The sequence below is a fragment of the Triturus cristatus genome, chromosome 1_2, assembly GCF_964204655.1.
Source record: "Triturus cristatus chromosome 1_2, aTriCri1.1, whole genome shotgun sequence".
Classification (NCBI taxonomy): domain Eukaryota; kingdom Metazoa; phylum Chordata; class Amphibia; order Caudata; family Salamandridae; genus Triturus; species Triturus cristatus.
The window spans coordinates 1,087,591,662-1,087,618,631 of record NC_140580.1 but is presented as its reverse complement, the minus strand read 5'-3'; the positions used below and the strand labels follow the sequence as shown (position 1 = coordinate 1,087,618,631).

Sequence of the window (26,970 nt, the reverse complement as noted above, 5' to 3'; positions counted from 1 at the left end):
ACCTTTTGCATGCTTTATTTTTTAAGGTGTAAACACAATGGTTGCATATCTTACTTTCACAAGCAGTTTTGATGGAGGTATTACTTAAGGGGACATAATTACAGATTTATGCCTTTTACAATGTCAAACAATTGCATGGGATGCTTTTAATTCACTGCCCTTCAGCACCCCTGAACACCATCCATCCCGGAACCCTCACAACCTCTAAATACCATCAATCCCTGTCCCCTAAAAGTCCCTCACCACACCTAAACTACAACTATCTCTGAACTCTAAAGGCCATTTCTACACCTAACTCCACCCATACCAAAATTGTAAAACTCCCTCACTACACCTAATCCCCTACCTTTCCTGATCCCTAAACTACACACAACCCTGAACCCTAAAAGCCCTATCTCCTCCTGCACTCCACCCATCCTTGAACCATAAAACTAGACCTGGGCCTAGTAGTTTCACTCTGCTGAGTTCCGTGAGAGGGCACAGTATTGCTCATCAACACCTAATGAAGTCCCCTTGGCTGCAGAGGGTTGTTGGGGGCCAAGAACCCCTATTGTTGCCACAAGTAATTCCCCCACATCGGGTTTAATGAAACGTCGTTGGAGGCCTCACCCCCCTTCTCAACCACTCTGCAAAGGGGCCTCCTGGTGCACTACTGGTTGGGGGATGAAGTCTCCTTGGTTGCCGAGTGTCGTTGGGGGCCAAGAACCCCTATTGTTGCCACAAGTAAGTCTTCCACAATGGAATTGCTTAGACACCAATGGGGGCCCTGCCCCCTTTCTCAACCTCTCTGCAAAGTGGCCTCCTGGTGCGCTACTGGTTGAGGCATGAAGTTCCCTTGTCTGCTGAGGGTTGTTGGGGGTTGCAACAAGTAAGTACCCCACATCCATGTTAAAACTGTAAACTTGGTACTTGTATAGCGCACGACTCACCACTGAGGCATCTCGGCGCTGTACTCATACCGCTGTAGGAAGCCTTCCTGGCTTTCTGTGTGAAGTGTCCACTCCTGGGAACCCCCAAGGTGAAGCCAGGCATCCCAGCGCTGTTGGGGCTGTTGTGGAGATTAAGCAAGCTATTGCCCAGAGTTGCAGCGTGGGACCCATGATTAACCCTAGGCGTAGTTCGCGAAGTAACACTTCGCGAAGCTACGCAAAGTGCACTTCGCGAGCTACGCGTAGCACTTCGCGAACTGCGTAGTACCTTGTTCGCACTGTGCCAGATGTCGTTTTCAATGATTGCACAGTGCGGACAAGCAACCGGCACTGTGCAAGCATTGAAAATGGCATCTTGCACAGTGCGAGCTGTGATTTTCTGCTGCTCGAGTAGATTTTTACTCGAGCGGCAGCTTTCTCAACGCGAACTGGTAGTTTCTCATCGCGAGTGGTCGCGAGCATACGCGACCACTCGCAATGAGAAACCTGACCTCCTCGCGTTGGGAATCTCGCCGGGAGGTTTATTTTCCATGCTCGCGATCGCCAACTTGATGTTGCTGATCGCGAACAAGGAAAAAGTCTCGCCGGGATGTCATTTTGCTTGCTCGCGGTCGCCAACTTGACGTTGAGGACCGCGAGCAAGCAAAAAATGACCGCAGCACTACGCTACGCGTGTTCGCACTGTGCTACGTGCAATTCGCATAGTAGCGCGAACTTCGCAAACTACGCGAGCGTAGCGTTGTGCTTTGCCCAGGCTTACCCATGATTAGAATAGGCACTGAGGTGAGAATATCAGGTCCGAGGAATTATTTAGCCCAAGACCCTGCCGAGGCAGGAATCGAACCCTGGTCCCGGACCAGAACTCTGCATCAAGGTCTGCCTTTCTAACCATTGAGCCACACTTCTCCATGTTTGGACTGGGATCAAAATTAGGCACGTGCACCCTAAAAATAAGTGGCTAACATTTGCGGATTGTGCTAATTTTAAGTATTATGAAAGGGGGAAGGGGAGTTCTCTATAAGAGGCCTGTTTGGTTAACTTTGCTGAGATAAAAAAAGATGCAAATGTTGCCACGACTATTTGTGCATGGATTAGTTCACAATTGTGAACCACGCCTGAATATAAGTGGCCACTTTGGCTCAGCCCACTGCTCAATGTGCATACATTCATGGGCCGTCCAAGCGAGAGGTTGGGAATGACACCTCTGCCCCATTAACAAAAAGGGAGGTAATAGAGGCCCATCTGGCTCTGGCTCTATAGCATCATCGGAACAGCACAGAAAAAGACAAAATTGAACAGCAAGCTGGCCAAAAAAGCTGCCACAGCTGAAACTCAGTCCATCGCCCTTTACCTGAGTGCCTGCTTTACTAATCTGAACCTGCCCACAGCTGGGTTGCTGAGACAGAGTCAGAGTCCCTGCCCCCTTTCTCAACTACTCACAAAGGGGCCTCCTGGCGCACTACTGGTTAGGGGATGAAGTCACCTTCCCTTCTGATGGTCATTGTAGGCCAAGAACCCCCTAATGTTGCCACAAGTAAGTGCCCCATGGAAGGATTCCTAAAATGTAATCGAGGCCCCGCCCCCTTTCTAAACCACTCTGCAAAGGGGCCTTCTAGCACACTACATGTTGGGGAATGAGGTCCCCGTGGCTGCTGAGGGTCGTTGGGGGCCAAGAACCCCTAATGTTGCCACAAGTAAGTGCCCCACAGCATGATTGCTGAAATGTGATCGGAGACCCTCTCCCTTTTTCAAATACTCTGCAAAGGGTCCTTCTGGCACACTTCTGATTGGGGGATGAAGTCCTCCTGGCTGCTGAGGGTCAAGAACCCCCTATTGATGCCACAGGTTAATCCCCAACAGCGAGATTGCTGAGATTTTGTTGGAGGTCCCTCCCCCTTTCTTAACCCCTATGCAAAAGGGCCTCTTGGCACACTACTGGTTGGAGGATGAAGTCTCCTTGGCTTCTGAGGGTTGTTGGGGGGCATAAACCGCTAGTGTTGCACCTAAAACCTCCTTACCACACCCAATATCTGCTCACCCCTGAACCCTAAAAACCTTGCATGCCCTTAAAAATCACCCATCCATTAACTCTAAAAAAACCCTCACCACACCTAAACTCTACCCATCCCTGGAACCTAAAATGCCCTTCTGTCTATAATCCACCCATCCCGTACTACTTAGAACCCCTCACCACCCTAAACTTCATCCAATGCTGAAACCTAAAAACTCTTCACCACCCCTATCCTCTACCCATCAATGAACCTTAAAAACCCTCATCAGCCCTAAACTCTGCCCATCTATAAACCCTAAAACCCTTCAATACCCCCCCACAGTCCAACCATTATTAGCCCTCAAAAAACCTTCACCATCCCTAAACCCCATCCATCCCTGAACGCTAAAAAACATTCCTCAAAAAAACCCTGATCATCCTGAAACATTACTGATCCCTACAACCAAAACCCCCTCACAAGTCCTAAACTCCGGCCATGCTTAATGTAATTTAGTTTCTTTCCTTAATATTATCCTTTCTGTGAAATGTTTCCTTTAATGTTATTTTTATTTGTACTTCATTAAAAGTTCTTATCTTTCAATATGGTTTCTCAGTTTTCGTTTTTCCATTAATTTGCATACATCAGTTTTTATTATGCCCCTCCCTAAACTGCTCCTTAATGCTCTCTAAGCCTTTGCTCTTCCCATCCTAAACCCCTCCTATTTCGTTGTAGCTAATTCCTATTTTCCCATCAATCACTGCAGAGACTCATCCCGCATTTACTAAGTAGTAAACTTACATGTGTAGAGATATCCTCATAGAAAATGTAGCAGAAGTGGAAGTGGAGATTTCCACCCATAGGTTTGTAACTGCATATTATAGTGATTAAGTAGTACTAACATAGTCCTATTTTTCATACTTCACAATGCAGTGTGAATCAGGCCCTTTGTGTTTTAATGGGCTAAGCAAAGATCTGATTGCAACACTGCTGTGATAAACTAACAAGCGATGACTTACAAAGCCATTTGCACATTTAAGTTCAACTTCCACAGGCAAAATGAAGGAATTCTAACTGCAAGATGTGACTTTGCAGTAGGAAACCCTCTTACACATGTGTAATATTACCAGAGGCGGTTGGCATGTATCGCGGTTTGGGGAGAGGGTGGGTGGAGGGGTCTTAAATAAAAAATGTTATTAACCCCTTCCATGCTGCGCGAATTCCGCCGCTGTGCTGACGGTTTCTTGCGCGGGCGTGGTCATGACGGAACGGTTCCGTCATGAGCACAGCTCAACCGACGCTCATGACGGAACCGTTCCGTCATGAGCACCGAAGGGGTTAAATGTACCTCCTTGCTGCGTCCGCCTTGCCACATCCCCCTCGTCGCGTCTCTCCTCCTCGTCCCTCCAGCCGAAACAGGAATAACCCAGGATCCCCTGAGCCAATCACAACGTTGCAGAGCACCATTGTGATTGGTCTAAGCGACCTGGTTCGGCACGTAGACGGGGACTGGGAACCTGGGCATGTTCTCCATCCAGGCTGTAATGTAGCCTGGGTGGAGAACATGCCAAGTGTGCATGAAAGTTTGGTTGGCCCGAGATGGCCAGCCAAACATTCATGTGCAGTTAGAGAGTGAAAACCACTCCTCCCCTGCTCTGGCAACAGGGCAGCAGCCCTGGGCAGCCTCGCAAAGCTGCGCACCCGCAGCAGGAAAAAATTAAATGTTAATAACATTTACCATTGAGTTATTATATTTTTCCTTACACTGCTGAAAAGCAGTGGGGCGATTTTCCTCCACCTTAGCGGAGGAGCCGCCACTGGTTGAGAGAAGGAAAATCTTATCACAGGCAGCCAATCCCGAGAGGGATTCTTCCAGGTTTGCCCGTACCTGTGCTCAGGCACTTTATTAAGCATCTCACCTCCTTCTATGAATTTCAGATGCACATTTTTGTGAAATTCTTTCTTTGAACATCAACATGTCAGCATGTTGTTTTTTGGTGCTTGCGTTGTACTGCATTACAGTCAATTAAAAAAACTAAAATAAAAGTTAATCAATTTAGAGGTCTCACTCAAATATAAGAAAAATAATTCCTAAAACCTTCCTTGGGGTTGCAGACATGAATTAAATCAAGCAAAAACGTGTGGATTTGGGTGTTAGTAGCCAAGTTATGGCTTTCACTTTGCAGGGCATGCAGGGAATATTACCCTTTGATGGGCCAGTCAAGTCCATCTCCCTGAAGTGTCACACCCAAGCAATATCTAAAGATGAGGTGAGAGGTTCTTAATTCAGCATCTCACCAAAACATGTTCTCTTAAAGTCTGCTCTCGGATACTAGAGGTAAAAGCATAAGTGGGGGGTCCATCGCCTTTCCCAAAAAGGAATGAACATGTGTGTTGATAATTAACATAGACCCCCACAGGCCAAGTAGGTGAATACATTCCCAGGTTAAGATTACATAAAAGAATGGTGGGGTCTATCTATCAGCTTATGAGGCCAAGCTGCTCTACTCTAGTGCTGAGCATTTTCTGAGATCTAGCCATTTTGTGGTTTTAAAAATGTAGTTAGTTCAGACTAAAGGACCAAAATATCGGACAGAAATATTGAGTCCTAAATATTGGTTACAAGAATATTGCCTGGAGCTAATAATAATATAAATCTACAATGAATGAGCATTTTTATAAACAATATTTAGGATGCCCTATTTATGCTTGATGATTTTCTGACTAGCAGCTCCCATAATATTACTTTACAAGTTGGGGTCTACAGAGCAGCTTCTATTAGTCTGATAGTGGTCCATGCTTAGCCAAAAACAGTTTTGTGATGCATCTTAATGGTGCAGGGCTTCCTTCAATGGAAGATCTTACTCTTACCTTACAGGAGGGCCACTGTGCCTTTAACATAAGCCTTAAGACAGAGGTTTTTAACCTGTGGTCCATGGAAACCTAGGGGCCTCAACACTGGCTCACGGTTTTGCGGCTGCTTAAATATTTTAATATATGGCAGATTGATAAGCATATATAAAAATAAAAAAGCAAAACTCAAAATGTAACATTTGAAAAGGCTTTGTAAATGTTAAGCCATTCAATTTAGAGGGTAAAAGATAAGTTGGTGTTCTTATCTTCATTCATGGGAGCAGCTCAATGTCCTGCATTGAAGCACTGGTGTACACTGACAAAAAGAGAAGATGTATTTGGAGCAAAAAAGACAGAGGGGCACATGCATCAAGCTAAGCAATTGCGATTCCTTTATAGCAATTATTAAGGAATCACTATTTAGGAATCGCAATTGCCTATGCATGTAGGTTTCGCTAAAATAAAAGCGATTCCTACAAATTCCTTAATTACAAATCGCAAATTGCGATTCGTAATTAAAATGGCTTCCCTTTCATTCCTATGGGTCTAGAGGCGCAAAAAAATTAATGGGATGGCATTCGCAATTTGCGAGTAACAAATAGGTACTCGCAAATTGCGCATGCAATTTGTAAGTGTGATAGAGGGCCAAAAGGCCACCCTGATGCACCCCAATAAAGGTAAATATGCACATGTGGTGCACGTACATGCCCTAAGGGCATGTGTGTGCTCCACATGGCACTTAGAAAAACGCCAAAAGTGCATTTTACTAAGGATTTGCAAATTACCACCAACTTGAAGATGGTGGTAATTTGCGAATCGTTAAAGCAGGTTTGCAATTTTCTAATGCTTCCTGCTTTGCATTTAGGGAATCGCAAAATGCGATTCCCTAAATGCATTTGCAAAATAGGTAATTGCATAAATTGCTATTCCTTATTTTGCGATTTGCTTTGGGCTTGATGAATCCCAAATAGCTCTATACCGGTCGCAAACGGGCCGATTCTGCGAATCAGCCTGTTTGCGACCGGTATTTTGCCTGATTCATGTGCCCCATAGTTATTTACTAAAGTCCAGCATATCACTTCTATCTTTTAGAAATGTAACTGAATTTTGAAAAGCTCCAACCCTCCCATGAGAATTAAAATATCGATTTTTACAACTAAATACAACATTTCATAATTTGTTTAGTTGTTTAATGCATACTTGTGTCTGGTTTATTGCGCATTGTTTGCTGTTCCAATAGTAGACATGTTTAGACGTGGGTCCCCGGCTTCCGGTAGTCATTTAGTGTTGATCCACATAAGTCAAAGGTTTAAGAACAGCTGCCATAGGACATATACTTACACTTGCCTTTTTCCTCTAGTTTTCCCATCTTAGTCGCCTTGTTCCCTCGACAAGTTTCTGTAGTCTGCAAACTCTCCTAATGCAGCCTGGCACTGAGCACGAGGATCTTACACTTATCTTACAGGAGGGCCACTGTGCCTTTAACATAAGCCTTAAGACAGAGGTTATTAACCTGTTTTCCATGGAAACCTAGGGGCCTCAACACTGGCTCACGGTTTCGGCTGCTTAAATTTTTTATTATATTGGCAGATTGATTAGTGTATACAAATATGAAAGCAAAACTGAAAATGTAACATTTTAAAAGGCTCTGTAAATGTCAAGCCATTGAAATTTGAAGGTAAAAGATAAGTTGGTGTTCTTATCTTGATTCATGGGAGCAGCTCAGTGGCCTCAATTGAAGCACTGGTGTGCACTGACAAAACGAGAAGATGCATTTGGAGCAAATAAGACAGAGGGGCACATGCATCAAGCTAGGCAATTGCGATTCCTTAATAGCGATTATTAAGGAATTGCTATAAAGGAATCGCAATTGCCTATGCATGTAGGATTCGCTATAATATTAGCGATTCCTAAACATTCCGTAATTGCTAATTGCGATTCGTAATTAAGGAATGGCTAACAGCCCATAGGAATGAATGGGATGGCATTCACAATTTGTGAGCACCAAATAGGTACTCGAAAATTTTGCATGCAATTTGCAAGGGTGATAGGGGGCCAAAAGGCCACCATGATGCACCCCAATACAGGTAAGTGTGCGCATGTAGCACACATACATGCCCTAAGAGCATGTGTGTTCACCACATGGCATTTAGAAAAATGCGAAAAAGTGCATTTTTCATGTTAATTTGCGAATTCTTAAAGCAGGGTTGAAATTTTGTCATGCTTCCTGCTTTGCATTTAGGGAATTGCAAAGTGCAATTCCCTAAATGCATTTGCAAAATAGGTAATCACATAAATTGCGATTCCCTATTTTGCGATTAGGTTTGGGCTTGATGCATCCCAAATAGCTCAATACCAGTCGCAAATGTTGCTTGATGCACGTGCCCCATAGTTCTTTAGTAAGGTCCTGCATATCACTTCTATCTTTTAGAAATGTAAGTGAATTTTGAAAAGCTCCAACCCTCCCTTGAGAATTAAAATTTTGATTTTTGCATTTTTTTTGCTTGTGAACTCAATAAAACATTTCATGATTTGTGTAGTTGTTCAATGCATACTTGTGTCTGGTTTATTGCGCATTGTTTGATGTTCCAATAGTAGACATGTTTAGACGTGGGTCCCCGGCTTCCGGTAGTCCTTTAGTGTTGATCCACATAAGTCAAAGGTTTAGGAACAGCTGCCATAGGACATATACTTACACTTGCCTTTTTCCTCTAGTTTTCCCATCTTAGTCGCCTTGTTCCCTCGACAAGTTTCTGTAGTCTGCAAAATCTCCTAATGCAGCCTGGCACTGAGCCGGCGCTCTATTTAGAACCAACTTGACACAAGCTAAGAAGGGTTTTTGCTTTATAGGATACACTAATGATCCTGTTCCTGCCTGTGCATCGAGTGTGAAACTCTCATTAAAATACAGCTCGAGGGCAGGCAGCAAAATGGACATGGGATTCAGCTGCTCACAGACATTTCTGCCTCTCCTCCCCAGCCAGGCACTGCTTGCTCGGCTCTCCCTTGCAGGCTCTGCACGTGCCCTCTTCTCTTACATCCCCCAGACTGTCAAGAATCCAGAGAGAAACCTTAGTCCCCCAGGGCCGGGAATGTCAAACTTATAAATTCAAAAACTGATGAGCACAGAGATGAATAATAGGTGCTTTCTTCTCGACTTCCATGGCCGATGCGGATGTGATGCGGAGCAGAGGAAAGCATCTCTTCATTAATAATGTGTCACTCGAAGCTTGTTTGTAAATTCCAACTCCCGGAAATCGCCCTGTCGGCATCAGCAGCAGACTGAGCGCTCTGCTGAAGCCATGATTCACAACACAGTCATTTGTCACGAGGATAGGCATGCAGCGCACCAATATGCAGCACAGGACTTTGCAAAGCAGGCAAGGGGTTCCTGTCACTCTCTGAATGATTACCCTGAACAGCCAATTAAGCATTGCAGCATCTGTCAAAGTCAGAAGAATGACAAGTGATAATGTCATTCAATGACTAACAAAAGACGGCGATTCTCCCTCGCACTATTTAGAGCAATCCTCAAAATAAAAACTAGGATGAAGGGGGTTATTAAGAGACTGGAGGATGCAGGGCAAAAAACAGCTGATGTCCTGGCCTCCACCCCCAGGGATCCCTTTTAAAGGTGGGAGAAATGACGTCCATGAAATAGTCCTAAACTTCAAGCTCTGGTGCAGTGTCCAGAAGCATTATTTCTCTGTGTCAGCAAGTCATATATGAGCCTGTAAGAAGAGTGTGACCTTTCACCTCTGGTCGACTCCAGGCTGAGGACCAGTTTTGCAGCCCTCACTGCCCTCCATCCACTGGTGGGTTCCCTGTGGCCCCTGCAGCCAGTTGGACTCTCTAGATGAGTCGCTGTCTGTCGAGAGAGGTCCATTTACAGCTCTTCTGGAACTACACATATGTTTGTGACTACAATTTTGCACAAACTCACAAATGTGCAGGATTATGAGAGTTGCGGTGTCTCCAAGCCTTTTCTTGTGCTTGGCAGTAGTCTGTTACCGCATTTTGTAATGTTATGTATTACTAATGCATTCGAGCAATATAGTTTTGTGCCATTACTGATATTCCATGAGAATGATAGAAATGGGCAGTTATAGAAATAAAATGTATTTATACCCTTCTGGGGCCTTTTTATAGAAAGTGCCCCTGCGGCACATGGCATGGACGCCCTCTTTGTGCGCCCCAGGGGCACTTTGGAGTTACAGAAGGAGCTGCAGACACTTGCGAGCACCCTAATGTAATACAGGTGGCATTGGCACACAAGTAGCACCAGCAATATCTCAAGAGGGCGTTCCCTCCCCCATGCAAATGAAGGAATCTCCTAACCTCTGCACCGTATTGTGGACGGAACCGCAAAGAAGCTGACAGGAGGCACACTAAAGTGTACCACAAAATGGTGGTCCACTGTCAGTGCGCCCCCTCGTGGCAGCCCTCGGCAAAGAGATCTCTAATCCCTCTTTGAAGCGAAGGTGGGTTGCCGCCTCCACAGAGAAACACTGAGTGGCTTTGAAGCAGGGGCTCCGTATTTCACTTGAATGCCATTCCCGCAGGGCAACATGAGTTTGCAGCTGCCCGGGGACAGAGCATTCACTGTAATAGGGCACACCTTCCCTGTTTGGGCATGGCGCACCTATATAAAGGTGCACTGTGGCAAAACAGGGGAAGTGCTCTCTATGTGTAGTAGGGCCCCTGGTGTACTCTGAAGGAGGTCATAGAGCGAATTTAGATAAGATTACATTCTAACTATTTCAGTGCATGGAATGGTGTTTCAGATCAATGAAATACACCTTGTCAATCAAGTAAACCTCGTGGGTTCCAATTCACAGAAAACACTGAAAACTTTGCTTGGAGTGTTTTGCACTCGCATGAAGATAGTTCTATGCACTTTATGAATTTGCACAACTTTCCCAGTGTATGCACCAGTCACAGCTTTCCTGACATAAGCCTTGAACAGTTTTGTGAAGGTCTGTTTTCTCCTTGGTGTAGGCATTTACTATGCACAATTATACTAATAGGGCCTTTTACACATTGCAAAGAGAGTGCTGCTCGTAATAGCACAATTTTTCTTAGTTCATTCTCCGTTGGGAAAATATGTTTTGGGTGGAGGGAAAATTCCAGTGGGTAGGGTTTACTTCTGATCTTGAAAAGAGTAAGGGGTCCATTTTCAAATATATATTTGGTTGTAAATGTAGGCCTACAATGAAAGTTACTTTATTCATGCCTCTTGCTTGCAGGGAATGATTCCGGGCAGGTGTAAGCCCATTTACATGTGTCATAAATGATCTCAGGACGAGTCTGGAGATCTGCGCATCTGTAGATTTATGACATTCGTGGGTGCCCCAAGGCATGTTAGCTTCTGGTGTTTGAGAACTCCGACAAAGAACTACATTTCTGAGCATTCACACTGGAAAGGCCTGCATTTTTATTTCCAAGAGGGACTGATTCTTTCAAGGGTGGGAAGAAAAATGGCTCGCCTCCAAGGGCGGTAGGGATGCACGGGAAGGGGTCCCTCCACAGTGAAAAATTATTTCTCTATAGAGATAAAAGGTGCTTTTTCAAAGGGATTCCATTCCTCTGTGTGTCAGTGGTGTCTGGCTTACACCGAGGGTGGTGGGGCACAAAAGCAAAAGTACTTACCTTAACTTGCAGAGTGACGCCCTCCTCCCACGGGTGTCTTCTGGAAGCTCCGGACGCGCTACCCAATCCTAGCGCTATTCTCACGCAAAAAGAATAATTGGTGGACAAAATACAGAACAATGTCATACATTCACCCCAGTATAGAGATCTGGGCCTAAAACCATTGTGTTTTCGCTCACCATGCCATTACAGTTTAGACGCAGCCATAGGCAAATCTGTCTTGACCATGAGCCCAATTGGAACAGTCGAGCCTGAACTGCCAGGCCAGGTCCTCCCTGGACTGGAAACAAGCTTCCTAGGACCGGTTTTGGGGTTTCACCCCTCATCAGCCAGGATAGCTTGACTCCAGTGGCATGGAGAGCACAGGACCCACGTGTGGGCATACCCATCCCACTCAGGGGGACAGGTATACAGCATGAGAGCAGAGACAGGACGGAATAGAGCGGGCTCTCTCGGCGCTCATCAGAGTACTGGAGGCCTGTGCTTTCTCTAACCCATCTGTCTAAGTTAGCGGAGTTAGAGAACGTTAAAATGCATATGTCTGGCTGGCTGGTCCAATAAGGCCGGCCAAAGAGACACACCCACTTTAAAGTGCGCAGCTCCCTGCTGCTGCCACTCAACATCACTGGACCCACCCCCTCCGGACACTTAGTTCTGGATGAGTTGCTGAAAAACAAAATGGTTACCCTTTTATTTTTCAGTTCTGGGGCTTGTGGGGCGATGCTCCTCCGCTCAAATGGAGGAGCTGTGTTGGACCTGTGTTGGACCTGCTGTGTTGTGTTCTTGAAACAGAGTTCTGGGTATGTGATCTCAATTTGGAAATCGCCAAATTATCCAAGGAATCTAACTGGAAACCTGCACCATGGATAGATTTCCTTATGGACTCCGTGCAGCATTTATGTAATCCAAAAAGCAGTAAAACTAAATTTGGTTGGGGGATGTAGTATCGCTGGATTCAAATGAGACACGGACACGTGATCATCTTTGTGCAGCTTCTTTATTCATGTCCTTCCTCAACCCGGGCTGGTGGCCAACCCCTCTCCCTTGCCCTCTGCTCCTCCCTTTCCGCCCGCCCTGGTCCCCACCCAGGCCGGTCCTAGTGCCTGACCCGTTTGGTCATTGTGCATCATTACATCTTCCCCCTCTGTAAATAAAAGCAAAGTAGTAATATTGCAGCAACGTCTCTTTAAAGTTCCTCAGTAAGGCGGACAGTTTTGTGATGACCCGTCTGGAGCGTGACTGGAGTTCAGCATTGTCACGCTCGTTCTCGTCAGCTAGTTCTATCACCGCCCGACTGTGTGGGGGCAGTGCCCTTGGTTCTTTCTTCTCCATTTTCAGTTCAGTCAGTAGTTCCTTAATGTTTGGTCCGCACTTTTTAAAGTACGTGACACTCCTTGTTAGTCTTCTTCTGTCAGTCCATGCAGAGATCATGGTTCCCTTTTGTTGTATCACCTTCAGCGGAATCTCGTGGTACTTGCTGTCAGTCTTCCGGGGCTGCTCTTGTCGCGCAAGCACCCAGTCTCCTTCTTGTATTTGTGGGGGAGCAGCACATCGCCGTTCATCATCATAGTCTCTCATCTTTTCTTTCTTTATTTTGTCTCTGGCCGCCAGCTCCTCATGGTCACAGTCAGGATACTGTTCGTTCACTGCCCTAGTCATCATTGGTAGTCTGGTACGCATTGGGCGTTCCAGCATGAGAGTGGCAGGACATTTGCCTGTGGTGGAGTGGGGCGTGTTTCGGTATGCTCGTGGTACCTCGTTGAGGGCCATTTGGATGCTCTTACCGGTGAGTTCTGCTTGCTGAATGGCTTTCTTTATCGTGCCCATGAAGCGCTCAACCATTCCATTGGTCTGAGGCCATAATGGTGTGATCTTGCGGTGCTTGAAATTGAGGTGTTGAACAAAGTCAGTAAAGTCATGGCTGTTGAATGGAGGCCCGTTGTCTGACTTCACCACTAGAGGAATGCCCCATGCAGCAGAGACCTCCTCTAATATCGGCATGGTGCTCGATGCTTTCGTTGATGAACATAGGTGTGCTATGGGGAATCTGGAGTCCTCGTCCATGATGACCAGGACATGTTGTTTCGATTTTATTGGCCCAAAGGAGTCAGTGGCAATGATTTGCCAACCACCCTCCGGTAGCGGAGACATTTGTAGTGGTGCAGGAGGATCCGGACTGCTCACCAGTTGGCATTGCGGGTAGTCTTTCAGTGTTGTCTCTACCACCATGTTTAGTGTTGGAAACCAGTCTCTTTTTGTGGCTATTTCTTGGTCGCTTTGTTCACTGCTTTGCGTGTGTCTCCAGCTGTTTGTTTGGATCCGACGTTTCACCTCTTGCAGGGTGGCATCTGTTTGTGTCGCTTCACAAATGGCTTCTAGTGGAACAGCCGGAAGTCTCGCTTGGTCCACTGCGAAGTGGATGTATTCGTCTGCTATTGATTGTTCTGATTTGCTCGATGTGATGTGGTGCCTGGACGTGTAGTCGGCTGGGTTTGCAGCTTTTCCTGGCTTGTGGATGACAGCTTGTTTTTCAGCCACTCGGTATAAGATGTCAATTAGTTTCAGTCGTTCTGCGGTGGCCAGGCTCAGGAGGCAGTCGGCCTCAGGTCCCTCGATGACGTGGATGTATGCTGATATTGTGCGATCTTGATACGACAGTTCGGTTGCAAATTTCCCTAGACACGTTAGTGGCTTTTTGGACATCCACGTGTATACTCGCACATGTGCGTTGTCCAGCTTGGGGGGTGATTTCATTTGTTGGTATTCCGTGACGGGCAGGTAGTTTAGTGAAGCCCCACTGTCTAGCACGAACTTGGTGGGGTGAGCCCCCATTCTGATGTCCAATCGCTGGTATTCCTTCAGCCAATCATGGTCAGCTACACAATAAATGTATTCCTTTCGGTCTTGATAAATTGGTGATGTGGATCGAGATTCTCCTGATGACGACCGTCGAGATTGATATGTCCCGCATGAGTGGCAGCTGGATTGTGACGACCCAGTGGATGAGTCTCGTCTATCCTGGACTGCTCTGACATGGTGGTGACTGCTTGAAGTCTGATGTTGCCGGTGTCTTCCCTTTTGATCACCTTTGGGTACCGCCCCGCACATGCTTTCAAAGTGGTTGTCTCTACCACACTTCCGGCATTGTTCCTAGTGCTGGGCATGCGTCGGAATGTGGGAAGTCGTAGCCGCATCTGTAACATTTGAGGTGTCTGTCTGATCGTTCCTTGTGGTGTGGTCTGCCTTTGTGTCCATTGCTTGACTGGTGGTGTTGTCTCTTGGACCTGGAGGAACGCCTCTGTGGTGGTGATCTTTCATGCATTGGCCGAAACTGCATCCTGAATGCTTGCTCCCATCTCTCACCTTTCCCGGCTTCTATTTTCTTCGCATGTTCATCTGCTTGTTCTTCTACTCTCGTCATCTCTTCCATCTCTTCCAGCGAGTAGCTTTTCTTGAGCAATTTGCGTCGTAGTGGTTCAGAGAGGCATCCTTCTATGACTCTCAGCCGAAGGGCGTCTTCAGTTGAGAAATTGCCAAAATCACAGTATCTCGCCAGTCGTCTCAGCCGCGTGACGAACACCCCCATCTGTTCACCTTTCTCTTGCGCGGCCAGATTGAATGTGTAACGCTCGTAGTCAACGTTCCGTTTGTGGAGGAACTTGCGATCTAGTGCTTCGCGAACTTTGTCATAGGCACCAGAGGACTCAGCCGGTAGTTCTTTTATGATCCGTCCGACTTCCTTGCCAATCAGGTTCTTGAGGGCAAACAGTTGTTCTTCAAGGTCCGTCACCTTGGACGCTTTCATGAAATCCTCGAAATCTTCTATCCATTCTTGCCATCGCGGATCCATGCCCCCGCTCGATTCAAGAACGAGGGGCTCAGGGCGACGCAGGAATGAGGCTCCAAACATATTTGCGGGCGCTTGGTCGGGCATTGTTCAGCTGTTATTGCTGTTACCCACTTCGTTTGCTCTCCGTTGCACTCACCAGTGCTTGTTTGTTGCGCTTGTTTTATTCGCCAGTGTTTGTTTGTTTGTTTCGTTGCACTCATCAGTGCTTGTTTGTTGCTTCTGTTGCTTTTACCAATGGTTGTTTGTTACTTCTCTTGTCTTTGCCAATGCTTGTTTGTTGCTTCTGTTGCCTTTACCAGTGTTTGTTGGCTCTTCCTGTTTCTTTTGCCAATGTTTGTTTGTTATATCAGTTGCATTTACCAACGCTTGTTCGTTGTTCCTGTTGCGTTTACTAATGCTTGTTTGTTACTTCTGTTGCATTTACTAATGCTTGTTTGTTACTTCTGTTTCATTTATCAGTGCTTGTTACTATTTGGCTCATCCGCTTGACTTAAAGATGGCCGCCGATGGTTCCTAACAAGGGATCGGGCAAATCTCGTGCCTGATTTTAAGATGGCCGCCGCGAGAATCTCGTGTACAGCGAGATTTTGGCTTTTCAAGTGGCCAGAGACCCGCGCTCGTTAGCGCTTAATTTTACTCGATGTCACTCACCGGGGCTCCGCTTCTGTGCACCGCTACCAGGCCAGGTAGGGTTATTTTCTTCACTTTTGGGCACTGTTCGCTGTTGCCGCCGGGGTGTGCTCCCAGTAGGCTCTTCAGATATCGCGAGCAGCTCCGGGCCAGTCGCCGCCGGGGTGGGCCTCCGGTAGGCTCGTTACGTATCGCGCTCCAGCCCCACACGCAGGGCGAGCAGCTCCGGGCCAGTCGCCGCCGGGGTGGGCTCCCGGTTGGCTTCTTGGGCTTCACGCTCCAGCCTCCACACGCGGGGCGAGCTCCGGATTCGTTGCCGCCGGGGTGGACTCCCGGTGGGCACTTCTGTCGTCGCGCTGTTTCCTTGTTAACTTCACGCACACGTGGAAGACCGTCGAGATTGATATATCCCACCTTCGTCGCCAGTTGTAGTATCGCTGGATTCAAATGAGACACGGACACGTGATCATCTTTGTGCAGCTTCTTTATTCACGTCCTTCCTCAGCCCGGGCTGGTGGCCAACCCCTCTCCCTTGCCCTCTGCTCCTCCCTTTCCGCCCGCCCTGGTCCCCACCCAGGCCGGTCCTAGTGCCTGACCCGTTTGGTCATTGTGCATCATTACAGGGGATTCATTTCTCCGAATGTAGATTACCTACCTGTTTTGTTAATCAGTCCCTAATCTTTGTCTTTTGCCAGGGTGAAAGGGTTCAGAGAAGAGTTTGTGAATGCAATATAAATTCACAGATGTGGGGGTGTTTACAAATTTTAAAAGTCTAACTACAACTTGGAACACCCACTCTGCACCCCATGCATGGCATTAACACACACAAGTATTATTCAGTAGTGTAAGGAAAAATAAAATGATACTATCCCAAGGCATGGCAGCATTTGCAATGGGGCTGGGCGGGGCTGCTCTGCTGACAGAGCAGGGGAGAAGTGGTTTTCACTCCTTAAGTGCACATGAATGTTCACCGGCCACCTCGGGATGGCCAAACTTTCATGCGCACTTACCATGATCTCCACCCAGGCTGCACAACAGCCTCGGTAGAGAACATGTCCAGGCCCCCAGTCCCCATATGGGCACTGAACCAGGGCACTCAGACCAATCACAATGCTGCATTACAGGTTTGTGATTGGCTCAGGGGAGCCTGAGTGCTTCCTGGGTGCTTTCTTTTTCGGCCAGAAGGGCGAGGAGGAGAGATGCGACGAGGAGGAGGCGGCGAGGAGGTAAGTTTAATTTCATTTTTAATTTACCGCCCCCCCCCCCACTCCCCGCCTCACCACCCCCTATCCGTGCCAGACGCCACTGCTCTCAACATCTTCATAGCTCTGACCAAGGACTTACATTATCGTCAAGTGATTCTTTGGCAGATTACGTAATGAATCAGAGGGCTCCATTTGATTTATTGTTAACTAAATCCAATAGATATTCCATTACTTTGCTTGTGTGCATTTTTTTCGATCACAAAATATAAAAAATTAGAATTTTGCTATGGCTGTGTGATCGTGGGTTGCGCAGCTAAAAAGTGCAATATCAGAATCCATATATATGTCCTCAACAGCGATTGCTCTAGTTAGGAAATCGATGTAGCATTCCAAAATTAATTTGTGCAAAATTATTTAGGATTACACTTCACCAAATACATCATACATGTAATTATAAAGTAAATCAGATACAATTATAAAGTGCATAATGCCCTCACCAGTCAGTGATAAATAATACATAAACTATTAGTTGCGGAATGCAGATCCAGTTCCACAGTTCATCAAGATGGGTACAGCCAATATCTCTTAGTGATTAATTCCGTACACAGCCATGGTAGGGGTATACAGGGGGCATGGGAAACCTGCCCCAGAGATTCCCATGGCTACAGGAGGAGGCTTATCCTGAGGGTGACACCACGGAACCTATGAGGGAAGACATTGCTATCCCTGGGGGACCCATCTGAGTTAGCAGTGTGATAAACTGAAGGGAGACCATCCTAGGCTGAGTTCTGCTAAGGAGGTTGTGTCTGACAGGGCACCAGCTAAATGTCTGCCTACATGAAGTCCATGTGGGAAGAGGGTGGGTTAAACTATATGTTCTCCACTCCATGCCACCCCCAGACTAATGGACCTGTTGAAATATTCAGTAAGACCCTTACGTTCATGATTATGGGCCTACCAGAATCCATAAGACGTTATGTGGGACATCCTCTTTCCTTGCCTTCACTTTGCATACCTGGAAGTGCCTCAGAAGAGTTCCGTTCCTTTGTAATTGTGTTTGGCCACCCAGTACGTGGACTTCTCAGTTTTGTGACTGAGGGGTAGGAGCAAGCTACCCAAAAAAAAACTTACGATGTAGTGAGTGCAGAAGTGTTTCTGAAAAGAAGCCACTGAAAACCTGGAATCCAGTCATGAAGTTTTAACACGCTTGAACAACCAGAAGGAAATTCCTGTGGAGTATCAATCTGACCAAAAGGTATGGGTGATGGAGCTGGTGGAGCCCTCTGTCTTAAAGTACCGATGGACCTGGCCCTGTGAGATCAAGTAAAAGAAGGGGAAGTCACCTCCCTGGTGGACCTCAAGACATCTAAGAACCACTTAAGGGTCCAACATGCGAACCGCCTCAAGCCTTCCTTTGAGAGATCCAACATCACTATGCTCTTGGTGACAGATGATGGTTAAGAGGAGAAGAGTGAGCCCCTCCCAGACTTCCTGCACTTTTTGTCTAACTCTATTTTATGAGCTATTTTGGGATATAACATGTACAGTTTCTGACACTTAAGGAGAAAGAGGGGTCCGTGAAAGGAGTTGTCCTCCCCCTACCCTGACCCCAAAGCAGCAGTGGAATTGTTGCCATGTGTTGTAGCAAATAACATACGTATTCTCACTGACCCTAGTGCTCACTGATTAGTGGACCCATTACATAAACACACGTGACAGTATGCCTGTCTAAAACAAACTTTACCCCCACCAGCACCACTCCAGAACTGAGGTTCTGTGTGGATTACAGGGGCCTCAACCCAGTCATCAAGACTGATGCTCACCCCATCGCCAGAGTGGATGGGTCATTGATCAGTTCAGAGGTGATAAGTTCCTAAGTACCTTTGTTTTGACAGCATGGTACTGGCCCATTTCCTTAACCCAGGGGGCCAAGGAGTGGTTGGCATTCTTCACCTCAGAGGGCCACTTTAGATGTATAGTGATGCCCTTTGGATAAAAGATTGCTTCTGCACCTTCCAGAGGTTGGTCAACCGGGTCCTGACTAGGTTGGAGGAATTGAGTACTGCTGCCCAGATGACATTTCATTTGACACCCTTAAGGAAGCCACATGCATAGGACCTGTGCACAAGGCACCTGACTTCCCCAAGAAATTCATAGTGCAGACAAATCCTTCAGAGCATGACATTGGGGCTGTCTTGTAACGTATAAATAAAGGCTTGAACCAACCCATAGCCTTAATCAATAGGAGGCTACTTACCAGGGAACATTGGTGGAGTGCAATTTAAAGGGAAGCCTTTGCAGTGGTCCTGTCCATGACACCTGCTGACTAGTACCAACTTGACCTGTCTAAAATCTGCTGCAGGCCTCTGCTGGAGTGAGTCCTAACACCCAAGAGGTACTCCCTAGGTGCTGGACCCTTGGCTGAAGTTAGAGTGCACTCCTCGAACCCTACAACTGGCTCTTCGCGTCTACAAGAATCATCCCTGGTCTCCTCGTGCACATGATCTAACGTATCCGGGCCAGTGTGGGAACAGCATTCTTGTGCCGAAGAGACCTTTCTAGATGCAGAACCCCAGGCTTTGCCACCCGGAGCTGTCTGTGTTGACAACAACTGCTCCGTGTTTCCCACCAACACGAAGTTCCAATCATTGACCAGCTCTTGGTACTGATGACAACCACACCGCGTACATGAAGTTAGAACCGAGGACTGGGACTTCAATAACCTGCTGTTTACTAGCCTCTTTCTGGATCCAGCCCACAGCCCAACCGCCGACCACCTCGTCGGCAAGAGCTTCTCATGTGAAACTAGACTTAAGTTAGAAGGTAAACTTTCTCCATCACAGTTGGCCTTAAGTTTTGACTTTGACTGTGATTTGAGCCTTTTGGTACTATTTTTACTGAATCCGTAAAAAATTAGTATCTATGTTTCTACTACTTTGCAAAATTGACTTGTTTTTTACTGATTTGGGGATTTTTCTTGTGCTGTGTTTTCACTTTATTACTGTTTGATTACTGCATAAATACTTTACACATTGCCTCGAAGTTAAGCCTGACTGCTTTTGTGCCAAGCTACCAGGGGGGTTAGCACAGGTTTATTTAGTTACATTTCTGGTTCTCTCTGATAAGGACACTATTAATTACTTAAGAAGAGCTCTCACCTTTCTCAACTAATAACCCAATTTCTTATGTTGCTATTTTTAGAAAAAAACATGCTTTTTTACAAGGATTTTTTATGTATCTGTAAAAAACAAAATGCAGCTATAGTTTTTTTTCCCTCTGTTACCTTAAGTGAAACCTACGAACCCTGGTGTCCATTAGAATCCCCTGTATGTTGGAAAACAAATGCAAATTTTGGATCACGGACAGAATATCAAATACACAAATATCGTGTTACCAAATATTGGGACATAAAATATCGTTGTCAAAAATATCGACATCCAATCTTTATAATGATAAGTACAAAAATATCGGAAAATAAATATCGTTGTAAAAATATCGTTGTTAAAAATATTGGGTTTTTAAATGTATATAAAATACTGTAAAATAAATTAAATAATATATATAATTAAAAAGCATATTTAGAATTATTAGAAAAATATAATTTATAAATATTTTGTAAAAATAAATTAAACATACATATATAAAATATAATATATATTTACTTAATAATATTGATTGATAAATAATTATTTTAATAAATTATAAAATGTTAGAAACATATTAAAAAGTATAAATACACATATATATACATACACCTGTAATATAAATATATATATATATATTTTTTTTAATGTAAAACTAAATGTTACACTACATTAAGCGCAACAATAGGGAACATTTTGGATAGCAGAGGAGATAAAATTACTATTCCTACTCCAGGTAGTGCAACAGTAGGGAAAGTGTTGGATAGCAGAGGGGAATCATTTACTGTTCCCCCTCCAACTAGTGCAACAGTAGGGAAAGTGTTGGATAGCGGAGGGGAATAATTTACTATTCCCACTCCAGCAAGTACAACAGTAGGGAAAGTGTTGGATTGCGGAGGGGAATAATTTACTATTCCCACTCCTCCAGAGAGTGCAACAGTAGAGAAAGTATTGGATAGCGGAGGGGTAAAAATTACTATTCCCACTCCAGCAAGAGCAATAGTAGGGAGAGTGTTGGATAGCAGAGGGGAATAATTTACTATTCCCACTCCAATGAGTGCAACAGGAGGGAAAGTTTTGGTTACCGTATGGGATAAAATTACTATCCCCACTCTAGGGAGTGCAACAGTAGGGAAAGTGTTGGATAGCGGAGGGGTAAAAATTACTATTCCCACTCCAGGGATACCAATAGTAGGGAAAGTGTTGGATAGCGTAGGGGTAAAAACTTACTATTCCCACTCCAGGGAATGCAACAGTAGGGAAAGTGTTGGATAGGGTAGGGATAAAAAGTACTATTACCACTCCAGGTAGTGCAACAGTTGGGTAAGTGTTGGATAGCGTATGGATAAAAATTACTAGTCCCACTCCAGGGATAGCAAAAGTAGGGAAAGTTTTGGATAGCGTAGGGGTAAAAATTACTATTCCTACTCCAGGGGCTGCAACAGTAGGGAAAGTGTTACATAGCGGAGGGGAATAATTTACTATTCCCACTCCAGCAAGTGCAACAGTAGGGAAAATGTTGGATAGCGGAGGGGATAAAAATCACTATTCCCACTTCAGAGAGTCCAACAGGAGGGAAAGTATTGGATAGCAGAGGGGATAAAATTACTATTACCACTCCAGCAAGTGCAACAGTAGGGAAAGTGTTGGAAAGCATAGTGGCTAAAATTACTATTCTCACTCCAGTGAGTGCAACAGTAGGGAAAGTGTTGGATAGCAGAGGGGATAAAATTACTATTCCCACTCCAGGGAGTGCAACAGTAGGGAAAGTGTTGGATAGCGGAGGGGAATAATTTACTTTTCCCACTCCAGCAAGTGCAACAGTAGGGAAAGTGTTGGATAGCGGAGGGGAATAATTTACTTTTCCCACTCCAGCAAGTGCAACAGTAGGGAAAGTGTTGCATAGCAAAGGGGATAAAACCAAATATAACAGCTATTGAACCTAAATCCCCAAACAAAATAAAAACAAAACAACTTCCCAAAATATTTATCAATTAACAATTTTATGATCAACTAATGATGAATTTATTTAAACTAAATTACTTTCCACCCTCTACCCCAATAAACACCAAAAGACACACCTAAAAATATTTACACAATTTCCAAAACTAATTATACATTAATAAATAAATCACAAATTACAACAAATCATGAATTAATTTTTAAAAGATTTCTACCCAACATTTACAACTATAAACCCCACAACTCGCACATCAAAATTATTCCACAATTTGCATATTTAGGGGTCTATTACGATGGCGGGCATAGGTGCGGCGGTACCACCGTACTCATTATGATGCCCCCGCCGCACTGGCAGGCGCATCCCGCATTTCTAACATTGGGGCGGGCGGTGCTGTCAGCAGCACCCGCCGCAATGTCAGAAATACAAGTCGTGCATTTGCATGCACAACGTGACTGGCACACGCGGTGCCTGCCACCTGTGCATGTAAATGCAGGGGGGTACCATAGGTACACCCCATGTGCACCTCCCACCCCCCCAACACCGCAACGGGCCCCCAAAAGCAAACACTGCATGCCTTTCCATGGCGGCATTGAAGGCTGATCTCCGCCAACATCCTAATATGGATGGCGGTGTCTTGCAGACACCACCACCATATTAAACATGTTTTCCGCCCGGTCGACGAGTCGACCGGAGGAAAAGCAGCGGACGGTCTTTCCGTCTGCCGCGGTCCCCCAGCCATCCGAATTTGGCGGGGCGTCTTTCTGGTGTGGATGGTGGGCGGTTCGCCCCACAGAGCCGGCGGTGGCTACCGCCGGCCCGGCGGGGGCGAACCACCCACCATCCTAATGGGCCCCTTAGTATTTAATTAATTAATTAGCATCAATTAACAAATAATTATTTAATTAAAAATAATTTACCTCCCACCATATTCCCCCATAAATGACACCACCAATGTCGCAAAACATGACACAATTAACATAATTAATTAATTAATAACAATTAACAAGCAAATAAAAAAAAAAAAATGAATTCACACAATTAGCGCTATAAAATAATATAAAATAAATATTATATAAAAAATATAAAAAAATATATTAAAATTAAATTACTTCCCACCCTACTCCCCTATCAGCCCACAACCCGCTCCTAAAAAAAGACACAATTAACTTAATACCAGTTAGTTATTAATAATTAACAACCAATTAATAAATAATTAATAATATATTAAGTACCATAATCAACAATATTAAATATTAAAAACATGAATATTAATTAATAAACCATATTAATAAATTGATTATAATAAAATTACTTTCCACCCTATTCCCCTATAAACCTACAACCCGCTACAGAACTAAAACACAAGTTATAATTTAAAAAAATTAATACCTTCTAAAAATTAGTAATAAACGTATTATAATTAAGTTACTTCCCACCCTATTCCCCTATAAAGCCACAACCCACTATGGAAGTAAAACGTAAAATTTACTTGAAAATAATTTAATAACTTCTAAAAATTTAACACATATATGAAAAAACAAATGCAATACTTGAACAAAAAAATAGAACACATACATTTAAAATACATACTAAAGTACATAACACTAACTAAAACAACTATATTTTTGCAAACCATATTAATTACTTCAATATTGTTGAAAACGATATTACTTACCTTAGACTCGATATTCTTGACCACGCTATTCTGAAAGTCGATATTTTTGTATCACGATATTTTGCACTCGATGTTAGTGCAAGTCGACATAAACAACTCGATATTCTGTCTGTTTAACACACATCTTATGTGCATACCTTATCTGGAAAACAAGTTTTGAAGGCTTAAGTGCAAAGTACCCCAAACATCAAAAAAGGGCTTAGCACTTGGGTGGAAAATACTCGGCAGCTAAGGGGTTGATAAATTAGAGGGTAGAGGGAAGATATCAGGACTTTAGTATAGAATGTACACATCTACTCATTCATGAGCATATACACAGGGCGCAACCTTTACTGATAAGAATGATTGGTGTGAAAGATGGAACCCATGTTGCACTCAGACTTCCAATATTAACACATTACTTACAAAAATAAGTATTCGTTATAGTTTACATAATGCTTACCATATCTATTTCAACGTAATCTACTAGTGATGTTTATGTTGGAGGGAACCAGCTCCGAAGAGCAGCGAGCTGTTGTCATAAAGCAGAGAGTGAATGTAGAGATTAGTTTTCATTTGTTCTTTGTCAGTTAGTCTCTCACAGATTTACCCCAACATAATGCTGCGTTAGAAATGCAGAGATCAGGGGCAGCTGGCAGGTACATGTATTGGTAAGGCGGACAAATGGGTGGTGTGAGTGTGTGCGTGCATGCAGGCAAGGTGAGGGGATACGAATAAAAAAAAAAAGTTACTTACCTTCCTTGCTGCACATCCGACGACCTCCTCGCTTCGGTCCCTCAGCTCCAAATGCTCCTGCTCCAGCCAATTCCATTAACCAATCCTTGTGCTACGCTCATGCTGGTAACCAGCATGAGAGAAACGCCAGGATTGGATGGAGTGGGCTGGGCTGGCTAAATGCTCCTTCAGGCCCTGGAGGCCTGTGCTTGGTCTCCACCCAGCTATCTCAGACCGCTGAATGGAGAGCTGCAAAGTGCACGTCATTTTGGCTGGTGCAAGAGAACTGGCCAAACTGACATGTATACTTTGGAGCATCCAGCCAGCTCCACCAGCCCTCTACGCTGCCAATCGGCAACAGAGGCGGACACCCCCCATTTCTCCCAATGGGGGGGCATGCTGGCAGCGTGCCCCATGAAAGATAAAATTACAATATGAACCATGCAGAAACTACAGTTGGCAGAGATATGGCCCAGCATTTCCATCCTGTGGCAATATGTCAATGCACTACACATATTTGTTGTTCCTGTGGACTTTGGTCTAGCAATTGTGTGGTTGAGGATTGAGCTGCCCAAGGGCATGGGTGTCCGAATATTTGAACAAACACAGCCGAACCACGATACAGTATATACTCACTTCAGCAGCATTGTCAGTGTTTTAAAAGTTCACAGGGGTCAATTGCTAACTTGTACAAAGATGTGTTTAAATAAAGAGGGTCGATCCCCTCCCCCCCCACCCTCCAACCCCCAAACCCCAGCAGCCCATGCAGGTGAGGGTATTATGTGACGCGTGGTGCAAGTCACTTCATAACTGTTCACAACAGTGGGGCAGCTAGGGCTTGTGCAGTGAAGCATTATCCTCAAGTGTAGTGTGTATTCCACAGGAGGACCCTACAAGGGTGTTAGGGAGGAGTTATTTTGGAGAAGACATAAATACCTTTACATAGTTCATGGGGACACATGTATTACCACCCCTTACTTTTGTAATGGAATATGTAGGGTAGGGTGATGAGTGCAGTGAGTAAGGTGGTTGCCTAGTGTAGGTCTGAGCACGGGTAAACTGTGGAAGGCTGGGTGATGGTGACAGGGTAGGTTTTGCCCCATTTCCTGAATTGTCCCAGATGGGGGAGACACTGCGAGGTTGGGGGAGTGTCGTCTAGTGCTTCACTGCATGAATGGAGACGCCTATTTCTCCAGTCCTTCTTGCACTGGTTTCTTGGTTCCTGGAGTTCCAGCCTTGGAAAGGAAGTTGTTGGCACGAATAGAGTGGGCTTGCACAGTGGTCAGCTATTTTCATTGACTGCCTTGAACATCACACAGCTGGACCTGAATTGCATGCATGATTATTGAAAAGACAGGAAGGATGGTGTTGGTTTATTTATAATTCCATAGATAAGCGATAAAGAAGGTGATGCACAAAGGAGAGATATTATGGAGCTCAATTCTTTTTCCTACCTTTTCTGGAGCATCTGATTACCTGTTTGCCTTTAGCCCATCAGTTGTGCCTTAGGTTTCAGGATGGCTGTGTATGACCATCATTCAGGATGTTCTGTCCAATCAAATGCAAAAACTGTATGTACACATCGTAGAAAGAAACGGTCAAGGTAATAAATGAACAAAAGATCATATCATTTTGTAGAACCTCAAATAACCTAACCTTATGTCTCTTTCCATTTTCACCTAGATTTTCTGGCCTCCTTTACGGAATCTTTTCATTCCAGTCTTTCTCAACTGCTGGCTGGCAAAATGTGCCCTGGAAAATATGATTGTGAGTAAATAAATGTTTTGTTATGTTGTGCGTAATTGTAAAGTGCAATATCACCCTCAAGGGTATCCTGGCACTGAGATGATGTCAGTTATCCCTGCCTTGGTTGGTTAAAAAATAATGCACACTATTCTATGTCACAGTTTATGGTACTTCTGAGGTCTTAGAATTGGGACTAGGGATAAGCTTTGGCCAAGAGGAGGGAGCATGTTCTATGCCCCTGGTTAGCCCATACAACATCATGCTGAAAACAGTGCTGCGCTTTAGTGAAAGAAAACCGGGTGGAATTGAGCCACTCTGCAATGAGCCATTGTGAGTGGGAAAATTCAGATTTTTCACAGCCTGCTGGGCAGAAAATCTGGATTTTATTAAGGACAAATAATAAGGGCTATCAAGCGGTAGCTGGAGAGAGTACTTATCTTTCTGAGCAGCAGCAACAAAGAAGGAGGATGGCTGGCCATGAAGGGACTTTATACTTCTTTAGAATGTTCATTGAAGTTCTATGTTCCTCAATTGTTGCTGCTGAGCTGTGGCAATAAAGGAGATTTACATAATATGGCCTCCGTGTCGTGCCATAAAATCCCTCTTTCTGGTCATCACCCCCACT

General features: G+C 44.9%; 1 protein-coding gene across 4 annotated transcripts in view; it reads left to right on the top strand.

The window, feature by feature from the left end:
• KCNT1 (potassium sodium-activated channel subfamily T member 1) overlaps positions 1–26,970 on the top strand; it is a 1,722,207-nt gene that overhangs the window by 1,171,679 nt on the left and 523,558 nt on the right. For all 4 annotated transcript variants that reach the window (XM_085613491.1, XM_085613497.1, XM_085613504.1 and 1 more), the window contains exon 9: positions 26,283–26,366. In XM_085613491.1, coding sequence (XP_085469617.1) covers positions 26,283–26,366 — 84 coding nt within the window. The remainder of the gene's footprint in view (positions 1–26,282; positions 26,367–26,970) is intronic.